We start from the raw sequence: 14,187 nt of genomic DNA, 5'->3' as shown, positions 1-14,187 counted from the left end.
CAGAGTTAAATACATTTTTTTTACAAAGATAGTATTTTATCATAAACTTTTGTTTTTTATGAAAGAGAGGTTCACTTTCATTTTTTTAAAGGAGGACATAAGAAATTTTCGGGACAAAAAGTAACAAAAATACAATTTTTATATTTACATATTCTTTGTTTGTAGAGCAACTATTGCTACTTCCGTTCTTTTGAAATTGTTTCGTTAATTTTTGTTTGTCGTTCAAAACTTCGGATATGTTTCTAGAATATTCTTTCTAAATATTTTTTTTATAAGTCGTATTTGTTTTGCTTTTTTTTTATAAAGGACTGACCATCTATTGTGTAGGAAGTTTACAACCTCTTAAAAATTTTTGAGATTCAGTATTTAATGTAACTCAAAATCGGACCGCAGTCTTTTAACGTTGAAAATAAATTTGAAGTTTAACCGATTGTGGAGAGTGGTACGATAGCTGAGGACGATGGCGATGACGTGCCCGACATGAGAATAGTTGTCGCGGTATCTGACACGCCAGAGCGACATTTGACTTCGTAGACGCGATCCTTAAAAATAAGATTTTTTAATAAATATTTCTAGGTTAAAAAGTAAAAAAATTACCTGTGCTTTATCATATTTTAGTCTCTTTGCGATATTTCGCGAACTGGAATGTCCTTCGCTGTGATTGCCTAAGGGATCAACGCCGTTATAGTTTGGATTGTTGTAGGTGATGACGGCACCATGCGAAGTCGTTTCTCGTTTTCCACGTCGTGGTTTGCATAAGAGGACTGAAAATGTAAAAAAAAAATTAATATTTACATTTTTTTCAAATATAAATTCAATGAAAAGTCTAAATAAAAAGTTTTGTCCAAAATTAAAAGCAAAAAAAGAAATAATTAAATATTGTTTAAAAAAATTATTAGGACAAACATAAATGAGAATTTTTTAAATTTCCTTCTAAATTTTTAGAATTTTTTTTTGTTTCGTATATTATAGTACAGGTATCAATTTTTTCAAAAAAATAAAAAATATATTTAAAAAATATTATGTTTTTAAAAATAAAATTAAAAAAATAAAAATAGAGCAATTAAAATAATTTAATTTTTCCAAAAATTTAAACATATTTAAAAATTTAATCATCATTTTATTTTATTTTATATTAATTAAAATATGAAAAACTAAGAAAAAATGTAATGATTTTTGAGTAGTTTTTAGATTTTAAAAAGTTTAAGCGAATAAATCAAATTATTTTACTAATTTTTTAAATAGGTAGGTATTTCAGACTTTTTGTTTTTGATGAAAAACATTGATTTGATTTTTTTATTTTTAAACGTTCTTGAACTTTCGAGTTATTTTTGCATCAAATTAATTTTATTTTACATTAAATTTTAAAATTTAAACTCGAAATTATTGAAAATTACAGAAATTATTCACCAAAATATTTTATTTAAATTTTGATAAAAAATTAAAATTTTTTTTCTTAATTTGATTTTTTTTTATTTTTAAACGTTTTTGTCCCCTGCCCCATTTCAAAAGCCGAAAATCCAATGGGGCAAAAAAAAAGTTAAAAATTTCATCAAAATTTACCATTTTTTGGTCTTTTTTCATATATTTTCAAAGAATTTTCAAGAAAATTTTAAAATATTTTCAAATTTCAAGAATTTTTGCATTTGTTAAAACGAAATTTATTTTACATTATTTTTCATTTTTTGAAAATTTTTTTGTTGAAATTTTTAACATTGAATTTTAAAATTTTGAATCATCAAATTTCATTGAAAATTACAGAAATTATTCACCAAAATATTTTATTTAAATTTTGATAAAAAATTAAAATTGTTAATCAACGTGACTAAAATTCTTTTTTTCTTAATTTTAGGGTTTTAAATTTTAATTTAATTATTTATTTTTTTTTTATTTTTATTGATTTAATTTTAAATTCATAAGAAAATTCTTTAAAAACCAATAAAAAAAAAATTTTGGTTATGATTTCAAAACAATTTCCAAAACTTTTTTTTTTAATTTTAAAACGAAATTTGAACAAAACTAAAATTTTTTGATAATAAAAAATCAACTTACATATAATCGCCACTACCACCAATATGAAAATGACCACTAAAATTGTGGTAACAAGAACAACAATTTTCGCCAATCGATCATCCGGCTGATAATTCTGTCCATTCCGCTTGTTATTTCCGAATCTTTCCCTCACATCGCCACTATCCTCCGCCGGATCATTGTCCACTTCCACCGTAATTGGAATTTTCTTTTGTCTGCAGGGGCGCGTGTAATCCTCACGATCTGGACACGCACAAGTGTACGATTTCACGGCATACAAACACAAATGCTTGCAATCTCCATTTTGCTTCGAACAAGGATTCAAATCGCTGTCTGTCGTTGGTTGTCGTTCCTTCGTAACAGCTCTGATGTCCATTGCTCCTCTCAGATTGTGCCGTATTTCGTGACTTAGCTCGTTCGTGCCGCCCTGCTTCGCGGAACTCAACACGGATTTGTTGTACCAGTCGGTGTAATAAACGTTCGAGCCGAAAATCGTGATGCCATAGGGATGTTGAGCCTGCGAAACGACTTGAGTCCTCTTTTTGCCGTCAAAATTGGCACTTTCGATGCGATCATGCAACGCATCTGCCCAGAAAAGACGTCTCGTTTCGAAATCAATCGCAAGTCCCGATGGCAAACCACTATCAACGATATCGATAATCGTTTTCCGCTCACTTCCGTCGAAGAGGCATCGCTCAATGGTGTGCGTCGCCCAATCAGCCCAGAACAAAAAGGCCTTTTTCGGATAAAGAATCATCGCACGTGGATCGTGAATGTTCTCCTTGAGCAAAGTTTTGCGCGAACTGCCATCCAAACGAGCAACTTCGATGACTTTGTGCGCACTATCGCTAAAATAAATGTTATCGGCGATCCAATCGACAGCCAGGCCATTTGGAGTATTGAGGCCTGTGGTGATGAGGGGTTTTGTTTCGCGATTGTCCAACATGTTGACACTGCGAATGGCATCGATATTGACATCTGCATAGAAAATCAGGGATTTTCGGTAGTGGAAATCGAGCACAACTGCTCCATGAACTCCGTCAATGGGTAGAACGACGTCAAATCTTTCAGGGGTGTCAAGTGAGATGCGACCAATTCCGGATCGAAGAGCTACAAGCAAATAAGATTTTGGTAAATCCTCACATTCGTGCATGCTGCCCTCTTTAAAACGAATTCCCGTGGGACATTTACACGAATAGGAATTTGGTTTTCGCAAGCAAAGATGGGAACAACCGCCGTTAATTTGCTTGCGACTCGTACAAATATCCGTGAATTTGGGTTCGTCTGCCTCAATAACTTTGACATCCATCAGTCCTTCGAGCTCTTTCGTGATAGTTTGAACTTTGGCATTTTCCTGCGTCTTATCGATGTAATGCAAAGCGGCTGTTTTCCAGTCCGTGAAGAAGATTTGACGACTTCCCACGGAAATTCCATAAGGATGTTCCAAATTCTTCACTATCGTTCGTCGCTTATCACCTTCAAAATCGCACGACATAATGTGATTCATCTTGGCATCCGTCCAATAAAGTCGTTTTTCGATGCGATCTACACTCAAGCAATTAGGCCATTGCAAATCCGCAGTCACGATCTTTTGCCGGTTCTCGCCATCCATGTCGGCACGTTCGATCCGTGGATTCGCACCCCAATCCGCGAAGAATAAATACCCAAATTCGTAGTCAATTGCCAATCCACGTACAGAATCGATATTTTCGTATAGCAGCACGGCACGATTGGTGCCATCCAACTCGGAAACTTCGATGGATTTCCTTCCACTATCGGCCCAATAAATTTTTCGCCCTACGGAATCGATCACGAGACCATCCACGGTATCCATGCTCTCACTTGTGACTTGTCGCACTTGCCTTCCGTCACCCGAAGACCTCATAATAACCTTTTCCTCGGTGTCGGAATAATAAATATCCCCGTTTTTCGTGTCAATATCCAGTGCCACGACGTTCGTTATGGGTGGCAATGGCAACACAACGTCAATTAACTGATCAATATCCAGCGAAATTTGTCGAATATCGAGCCGATGTGCCATTATCACGTAATTTTTGGGCCCACTTTCGCACGTTCTCTTATCAGCCTTCAATAAAATCCCGATGGGACACGCGCAGGAATACCCATTCGGCTTAAGGAGACACAAATTTGAGCAATCTCCATTTCCGTTGGAGCAGGGATTACGAATATCCTTCCGATTGCGGTGAAAAACTCGCACATCCATCAAATCTGAAGTGTTGCTGATGATTGTTCGACGTGATTTAGTCGCATGTTGCGTGAATTTCGTATTTCCTGACATATCGTCGGCATATTGGACACTTTGCGTTTCCCAATCCGTGTAATAAATACGACCTTCGTGCACGTCAATGCCAAAGGGGTGTTGCAAACCGTCTGCTATTAAGCGATTTCTGCCGGTACCATCAAAATTGACGTATTCCAGCGTTTTGGTGCCTGCATCTACGAAGTACAAGCGGAAATTATCGCGATCCAGGGCGAGTCCATTAGGCCATCGCAGATTTTCCGAGACAATTGCGACGCGTTGTTTGCCATCCATGCCCGCTTTTTCGATGGAAGGTGGTTGACCCCAGTCCGAGAAGAACATTAAGCCATCCAAGGGACTAACGACGATATCACGAGGTTTATCGAGGTTTTTTCCGATTAAAAGAGCTCTTTGACGTCCATCCGTAGAGACAACTTCAATGCGATTCGTGCCGGCATCGGAAAAATAGAGTTTTTGGGTGACCCAGTCGAGAGCGAGACCGGCAGGAGAAATTAAATTTGATGCGATGACTGTTTCTTGGTTACTTCCGTTGAGATAAGCGCGACCAATGACACTTCTACCGACATCGGTGTAGTAAATAAAGTTGGTTTCGCTGCACCAGTCAAGAGCGACGACGGATTTTAAGTTGTCGAGGGGGATTACCATGTCGATATCCTTTGAGGGATCTTTCGAATTTAGTTGTCGGATGCGAATGTCCTTTTTGCGAGCTACCAATAAGAGTTTATCTGGTTCAGAATTGCAAGTTTTCTCGTCGTCCATCAGTGTGAGACCAATTGGGCATGCACATCGTCTACTTCGTTTGTTCGGAAGACACAAATGCGAACAACCGCCTCGATTTCCACGACGATCCAACGAACATTTGGATTGATAACTCGGTTGGCGCGTCGGATGATACGCATGAATGTCCATGGGGAAATGCAGTTCGTCATGAATATGTCGATAACCCTTGCCATTCAATTTACTTGCCGTCGAAATACTTTTTGTTGTCCAATCGGTCCAAAAAATCGAGTCCTCGAACAGTGTCAGGGCGAAGGGATGTGGCAAATTACTGCTGACAATTTTACGACGATCACCTCCATCGATTGCGGCACTTTCAATCACGTGATGTTTCGCGTCGACCCAATACAAGCGATTTGCCGTATAATCCATCGCCAAGCCATTAGGCCAAAAAATACCTTCGGTCACGATTGCACGTCGTTCCGAGCCATCCATATACGCTCGTTCAATTTTCGCATTTGGACCCCAGTCGCTGAAGAAAACCAATGCTTCGCCCGGATGCACGACAATCGCTCGTGGCTTATCGAGATCATTGGCGGCGACAACAGCTCTTAAAGTACCATCGAAATTGGAAACTTCGATGCGTCTCGTACCCGAATCCGTCCAAAAGAGCAAATCGTGCACCCAATCAACCGCAATGCCGCCTGGAGACTCAAGACCCCACTTAATGACGTCACGTATCATGGTGCCATTGATGTATGCTCGCTTAATGACATCTGTCGACACATCGCTCCAAAACAGCAAATTCTTCTTGTAATGATAATCCACGGAAATGGCGTTCGGTAAACCTTTGATAAGGGAAATGTACTTGTTGTTGTTGAGCGAAACTTGTCGAATATCTGCTCGATTTGCCATTATCAGGTTAACAGCACCTCCCATCGCCTTGCAAGTTCGGAGATCAGGTCGCAGCACATAGCCCGGAAGACATCCGCAAATAAAACTGCCATAAGTGTTGGTGCAAGTTTGCGAACACACCGGATGGTTCGTAAATTGGCATTCGTCGATGTCGGTACAACTGAAAAAAAAAGAAGAAAATTAATGGAATGAAGAAGGAAAAGTGAAAAAAATCTTACTTTATGCCGTTTTCGTGAAGAACAAAGCCAACTTTGCAAGCACATGCTTCGCGCGCCTTGAAATCTGTGATGCAATATTGCTCGCACATGTCTTTTGCGCCACACGGATGCTGAATGGGACATTCTTCTTCGTCGGCACCTGTTGGACAGTCAACGTGCCCGTCGCAAATGTGTTTCTGACTGATGCAGATGCTGAAAATAGAGGGAAAAAGTACATTGGTTTAGAAAAAATTGTCGAATTAAAAGAGAAATTATATTTAGGATAACTAAAGATCAAAAATCGACCCAATATGATCAGAAATCATCTTTAGAATGAATATTTATTCAATTTTAGGCTTAAAAGTGATCAAAAAATGACTTGCAAAAAAAATCAGAGTTTGAACCTCCAAACTCTGATTTTTTTGTTTCGTCAAATATCGACCCAATATGATCAGAAATCATCTTTAGAATGAATATTTATTCAATTTTAGGCTTAAAAGTGATCAAAAAATGACTTGCAAAAAAAATCAGAGTTTGAACCTCCAAACTCTGATTTTTTAGTTTCGTCAAATATCGACCCAATATGATCAGAAATCATCTTTAGAATGAATATTTATTCAATTTTAGGCTTAAAAGTGATCAAAAAATGACTTGCAAAAAAAATCAGAGTTTGAACCTTAAAAGTGATCAAACTCTGATTTTTTAGTTTCGTCAAATATCGACCCAATATGATCAGAAATCATCTTTAGAATGAATATTTATTCAATTTTAGGCTTAAAAGTGATCAAAAAATGACTTGCAAAAAAAATCAGAGTTTGAACCTCCAAACTCTGATTTTTTAGTTTCGTCAAATATCGACCCAATATGATCAGAAATCATCTTTAGAATGAATATTTATTCAATTTTAGGCTTAAAAGTGATCAAAAAATGACTTGCAAAAAAAATCAGAGTTTTTAACGACCCAATATGATCTCCAATTTTAGGCTTAAAAGTGATCAAAAAATGACTGCAAAAAAAATTTTTCCAAACTCTGATTTTTTGTTTCGTCAAATATCGACCCAATATGATCAGAAATGAGCTTTAGAATGAATATTTATTCAATTTTAGGCTTAAAAGTGATCAAAAAATGACTTGCAAAAAAAATCAGAGTTTGAACCTCCAAACTCTGATTTTTTAGTTTCGTCAAATATCGACCCAATATGATCAGAAATCATCTTTAGAATGAATATTTATTCAATTTTAGGCTTAAAAGTGATCAAAAAATGACTTGCAAAAAAAATCAGAGTTTGAACCTCCAAACTCTGAGTTTTTTTTTATTTCGTCAAATATCGACCCAATATGATCAGAAATCATCTTTAGAATGAATATTTATTCAATTTTAGGCTTAAAAGTGATCAAAAAATGACTTGCAAAAAAAATCAGAGTTTGAACCTCCAAACTCTGATTTTTTTGTTTCGTCAAATATCGACCCAATATGATCAGAAATCATCTTTAGAATGAATATTTATTCAATTTTAGGCTTAAAAGTGATCAAAAAATGACTTGCAAAAAAAATCAGAGTTTGAACCTCCAAACTCTGATTTTTTAGTTTCGTCAAATATCGACCCAATATGATCAGAAATCATCTGTAGAATGAATATTTACACATTTTACGCATTTTGAAATATCTTACCGTTGATTGGAAACATTTGCCCTAATTGGAGGACACGCAAGCTGCCCAACTTCACAATTAGGCTTACAATCGATTTCATCTTCGCCACGCTTGCAATCTGGAATGCCGTCACAAATCCACGACTTTAGGATGCAGCGATTGTCTTGGCACGTAAATTCTTCCGAAGTACATGTGCGAACTTCATTTCCAACATTCGTGCATCCCTTTTCATCTTCTCCCGAGTCACAATCTTGCTCCAAATCACATCGCCAACGATTCGAGATACAAGTGCCGTCATTGCACCGGAATTCAGTGGCAGTACAACTAGATTGCTTTTTAGGGCAGTTTTCTTCGTCAGACCAATCTAAAATTAAGGGAAATTTAGAACATTTTTTCTTAATGAAAAATATTTGTTTTTTACTTACCACCGCAATCGTTATCGCCATCGCACCGATATCGCAAAAGAACACAACGTCCTCCTGGACCTCCCATGCCGCCTAGTGAGCCGCGACATTTGAATTCGCCTTCGGGACAGTTTGGCATTGGCGTGTCACAAGTACTTTCGTCGGTCTCGTCTTCACAATCGACTTCGCCGTCACAATGGAACATGCCAGAAATGCAACTTCCATCGCCACATTGGAATTCTCCCGGAAGACATCTAAAATTGCGTGAAAAATAAAGTAAGGTAATAATTAAAAGATTTATTTGAGAAAATATTGGGAATATTGTAATGTAAATAATTCTTATGAAAAAAAATAATCCGTTCTATTAACGTTTTATAGGTTTTAAAATTCGTTCTATTAACATTTTTACATAAAACTTTTGAATTTTTAACGAATTTTGGAAATTTTTCAATATTTTTTACAAAATTTTTGAGAATAAATTATTTAAATGAATTAATATTAGGTAAATTATTTTTTTTATTTTATGAAAAATAATTTAAAATTAGTGTAAAAAATTGCTGAAAAAATCCAAAATTTAATGGAAAAATAATGTTCTATTAACTTCGAAATTGTCCAAATTAAATTTTGAAAAATTTTTTTTTCTACAAAAAAAACAGTTTTGAAAATTTTAATGAAATTTGTTTTGAAATATTTTTTTTCGTTTAATTTCAAATTCTTAAAGTCAAGGTAATTTTTTATCATTTTTCTTTTAATTCAAAAAATAAAAAAAAATATTTTAATTGATTTAATTAATTTAATTTTAATTTTTTTACATATATTTTTTTTTGACAAAAGATTAAAAAAAAAGAATTTTAATGTTATTTATTAAAAATTTTAATTTACGTGAAATTGATTTTTCTTTTAAAATAAAACTTAATTTATATTTTAAAAAACATTTTTAACTATTTTTTACGGTTTTTGTTTTAATTTAAAATTTTTTTCAAAAAAATCTCAAAAACAAAAAAAAAAAAAATTTTTTACCATTTTTTACCCCAAAAATCCTAAGGGACTCTTAAATGAAAGAAAAATTGTTAAAAAAAACTTACTTTCTGGTACAGTTGAGTTCATCCGAGTTATCTTTGCAGTCGTTGTCGGAATCGCAAACCCATTCATTGGGAATGCACAAGCCGTTTTGACACTCAAATTGATCCTTCGAGCAGTTTTGGTGTCCGCCGCAGTGCGTTTCATCGGAAAAGTCCAGACAGTCGTCGTCGCCGTCACACAACCACGAGTTGCTGATGCAAATGAACGTGTTTGGACACAAAATTCGTTCGCCCGACTTCTCACAATCGTTTTTCAGATTTTTCATAATCTCCTCGTTCAATTCGGCGCAATCCTTCTCATCTTCCGCATACGGACTGCAATTGATATTCCCATCACATCGCAAATCCTTGTGCAAACACATGCAACTTTGGATGCACGTAAACTCCCATTCCTCGCATTTGATGTCGCAACTTTGCTGTCCATGCGTATCTTTGATGAGATCCTCTTCCTGCTCGAAAATCTCTTGGGGCGGCACAAAAACGTGTTCTTTGCCGCTTTTCACCGGATTGCGGTAACGATCGTAGCCGTAGGAATCTTGCCGAACGCCACCACGAGGCCCGTTGATGCTGGTGCCGTCACCTCTGCCGGGTAGACCGCCCATCGACGGGAAGGCATAGGGATTCGCTTTGATACTGGGACCCGGAAGACGCGCAGTGATCGACGAGTAATCCGTTTCTTTGGAACGATAGGGTGGCGAGTGACCCGGTTTGCCGTCCGTGTGGGTTTTTACGACGCCCATTGCGAGATGCGGTTGCTGCGTTTTTGTCTCGTTGTTGCCCTTCAGTTTGCTGGGCAGTTGATCGAGACGGCGTTGCGGCTTTTTGCGCGATGGCGTGTAGACACTCGCGTCGGGCGGATTTAAGCCATGCTGCTTATTGGGCAGCGGAAAATCGACAGCTGGCTTCTTTTCGGGATTTTTGCTCAGTGAAGTGCCGTGATAACTGTTTGGCCATGTTGTGGTATCATCGCAGACAGCTGTATCGGAGAAAAAAATAAATTTTAAATTAATTTGACGTTAAGGAAAGAAATTCTAGATAATTTTATGAAAATTGAAAAAAAATTTGTGACAAAGGAATTTTTAAAAATTTTTGATCGAATCCAAGTTTTTAATTGCAAAAAGAAAAAAAGTACAAAAATTTGCTAAAATATATAAATACTCGTCAAAATATTTTTTTAGAGATACCAATTAGCAATTTATGTCTACGATTTAACAGAAAAAATAGAAAAATTTACAATAATTTTTTTTTTTTAAATTAAAAAAAAGCTCCAAAAGTTGTATTTTAAATTTTAAAAAATCTTACATTTTTTGTACTTGAAAAAAATTGAAATATTTTTTAATTAAAAATTAAAATTTTCCAAAGTTTTTTTCGAAATTTTTTTAAAAAAAAAAAACTTTTTTTTGAAAATTAAAAAAATGGAATGGGGCAAAAAAATGCAAAGTCTGACAAAATTCAAACAAATTTAGATCATTAATGAATATTTTAGTTGTTTTTATGGTCTTTATTGAGATTTCATATTTTAAAATTGATAAGAGTATTTCAAGTTAAAAATTTTAACAAAAAAAAAATTGAATAAAAAAAAACTGTCAAAAATTTTGAAAAAATTTTTAGAGAAGAAAATTCATGTAAAATTTCGTTTTTCAATACAAAAATTCTTAAAAATTAGAATTTTTTAAAAAAAAATTTTGAAAACTCTTGAAAAATTATGAAAAAAAAATCAAAAAAAACGGTCAATTTTGATGATATTTTCAACTTTTTTTTTTATTTTGCCCCATTGGATTTTCGACTTTTGAAATGGGGCATGGGACAAAAATTTCAAAAAAAATTTGGAGCGGCCTTAAGTTTAAAATATATTTTTCGTTTTTTTAAACTTTAAAGAAATTTTCAACTGAAAAGTTAATTTGAGAACATTTTGAGTTAAAAATGTCAAATTCATAAATATTTTGAAAATTTTTATTTAGATAATAAAAGATAATTTTACTTAATATTAGGTAAAAAAAACTTCAAAAACGAAAGTTTGTTGAAAAATTACAAATCAAAAATTATAAAAAACAAAATATGGAGGATTTTTAATGAAAATTTTTACTTTTTTGTATTTTCTTCTTGAATTTTCATCTTTTTTAATACTACAAAGAACAAAAAGATGGAAAAAATAATTTGAAGCGGTCTTACGAGCTACTTATTTTTGTTTTTGTAAAAAAACATCATTAGGCATTATGTCCTCTAAAATTTCATTGAATGAATTCTTTCATTAAAAAAAAGAAAATTGGAACACAAAACTGTGCTACATCGCAATATCAATGGAAAAAACGAAGAAAATTCCTTGAATAGGGTAAAATATAAAACCTATTAGAGTATTTTTAACCTTGAGCCACATAACATTGGCTCGGCACAGTACAGATGTCCCATTTGAATAATTCGTGATCTACATTCACACACACACATGAATGTCTTTTTCTTTATGAATGAAAATCCAAAAATTGCGCAGACGTATTTCCCACATCATGCTCTGAATAAATTTCGCACGTTGACGGGATATCATTCCATATGATTGCCAAAAACAACAACAGTTTGTTGTGCGAGAGCTGGAGAGAGACAGAGGCAAAAAAGAGCGGAGATGATTTGAAAAGGACCACGAGAGAGAAACCTGTGAAGGACGCGCGTGTATCTGTGCGCCCACGGATTTTTCGCAAAAGTTACATTATTCAAACATGTACACGGCTTCGTACGAAGCTTCTTCGAAAATGTAGGCGAAAGCAACGCAGATGTCGCCACTTGAGGGTTTTCCCAAATTTTCCTTTTTTTTTTGAGGAAAAAAGCCTTACCCGCTCCTAAAATTGCCAAAAGCGCCGTCCAACGTACAAACATGGTCCAATTTAATCCAGATTTCAGGCAATTCAGAGTTTTTTTTTGTAATTATTCAACAATTTTTATGGTGACTGGATTTTTTTTTCGTATCTTAAAATTACGTGAAAAACTTAACAAAAAGTTGAAATTTTAACTGTTTTGTGACTGTTTTTCGGTTCAGAACACAACATTGAGCACTTTATTTCATTTTTGCCTTTTTAATTATTTTTTTGTGATTGATTGGAAAAAAGGATTTTTTTTTTGTAAAAAATAATTTTCAAGTTTTTTTTTTTGTTAAATTCTTGTAGTTGTCAACCGATTGTTGTTCTTGTAACAAGTTTCACTAAATCCTTCTTGAGGATTTTAAGTTTTTATTTGTGTGTCGGTGACGTTCAAAGATATCTTCTCTTATACCCTTGCTTTATTTTAGTCATTTTTAACAGGATTTTCTGCAATTTTTCGTTAATTTTTCACATTTGCTCATAAAAAAGCCCGGATGTCATTCGAGGAAAAGTCTCTAAAAGTCCATTAATTAGAATTTTTTCAGAAATTTTCTACTGATAGAGCTCCAACATGAAATTGGGTGTGTGCCTGGTTTGTGTGTGGCTGCAGTAGAAAAAAAAATTTTTTTTTTCGTCTCACAGTTCTTGTCTTTTCACATATTTTCCGATACTTTTTCACGTAAATTTCATGAAATTATCGGCAAGTCCGTTATAAAGTTTCTCTTAGACACATTTTTAGCACTTTTTGACGATAATTTTGTTGCAAAATTTGATTTTTTCCGAATTTCTCCACGGAGACAAGTTTCAAGCAAAAATTTTTTTTCCTTCAATCTTCGATTTGTGGCTGCGTGTGACGTACACAACAGCATCCGAATTGGTCCAGAAGATGCTGAAGCGAAAATGCTGAGAGAAAATTGCGGGAGAGGAAATTTGCGATACGAGAGAGAACAATTTTCCGATTTTTCTGTGTATGCATCGACTTGAACGTGTGGGCTACTTGCTGATTTATGGAGTTATGGCAACAAATTTGTTCGAAAAGTGGAAAATTCACTAGAAATTTATATTAGTTTTGAGTCGATTGCATTTTCATTGGAAAATTTTCAATGACTCATCTGAAAATAATGAATTTTCAATATGAAACAAGATCAAAAAGTGCTTTTATTGCATCAATATTCTTTCTCATAATTGAAAAAAAAAAAATTTTTTTTGATTGTGAAAAATACGCATTTTTTGAAAATATTCAAACTATTTTGTCCTGACACAAAAATAACACCAAATTGACAGTTCTAACTTTCGCTATGCGTAAAAGCGATAAAAATAATTAACGACTTGGTCGTACAGTCGGTACCTAGGAGCATTTTATTGAATGAATAGACAAAATCCATGAATGAATATTTCGGGTACATGCGAACTTGTGCTGCGAACAAGAGAAGAGGTGAGATGGATGGCGAACAAAGAGCGCGCGTGTGTGCGATTGTTTGTAGAAAAAGCGCAACAATTGTGCTAATTCATGGTTTTTAGCTGAATTCGTTGAATGGGGATATTATTCGTGGTTGTTGATGAATGAAATGGTTTTTGTCAATCATTCAAAAAAAGTTTTTTTTTTAACAAATTTTATTTATTTTTTTTCTGTTGGAGGAAAAAATTTTAGTGAAATAGAAAAAATTTTTGAAATTTTTTAAGAAAATTTTATTATTCAGCGAAAAAAATATTTTTTAATTTTTTAAAGATTTTGGACAGTAATAATAATTGATGATAATAAAATAATTGAGTTCTGTAATGTAATCTATTCGAAAATTGGTTTTAAAATTCGTTTTATTGACATTTTCACGTAAAACTTTTGAATTTTTAACGAAATTTCGAAATTTTCGAAAAAATTTGAAAATGAATTATTTTAATGCATTTTTATTCATTTATTTTATGATTTTATGAAAAATAATTTAAAATTTGTCTAAATAATTGCTAAAAAAAAACTAAATTTTAATGAAAAATATTGTTCTATTAACTTCAAAATTGATGTTCCATTAATTATTAGCATTTTTTGAATTTGTACCGGATTT

At 33.9% G+C, this 14,187-nt stretch overlaps 1 protein-coding gene across 1 annotated transcript; it reads right to left on the bottom strand.

The window, feature by feature from the left end:
* Positions 1–99: 99 nt before the first annotated feature.
* Positions 100–12,920, bottom strand: LOC134834624 (low-density lipoprotein receptor-related protein 4). Its single transcript, XM_063849358.1, has 8 exons — positions 12,104–12,920; positions 9,282–10,254; positions 8,218–8,450; positions 7,814–8,156; positions 6,163–6,354; positions 2,053–6,104; positions 598–764; positions 100–542 (listed from the first exon to the last, which is right to left on the bottom strand). The coding sequence occupies exons 1-8, from the start codon at positions 12,144–12,146 to the stop codon at positions 423–425; spliced, it is 6,123 nt and encodes a 2,040-aa protein (XP_063705428.1). The 5' UTR covers positions 12,147–12,920; the 3' UTR covers positions 100–422.
* Positions 12,921–14,187: the final 1,267 nt, after the last annotated feature.

This window comes from Culicoides brevitarsis, chromosome 3 (assembly GCF_036172545.1).
Source record: "Culicoides brevitarsis isolate CSIRO-B50_1 chromosome 3, AGI_CSIRO_Cbre_v1, whole genome shotgun sequence".
NCBI classification, from domain to species: Eukaryota; Metazoa; Arthropoda; class Insecta; order Diptera; family Ceratopogonidae; genus Culicoides; species Culicoides brevitarsis.
The sequence above is the reverse complement of the archived record's forward strand: the minus strand, read 5'-3'. Positions and strand labels throughout refer to the sequence as shown.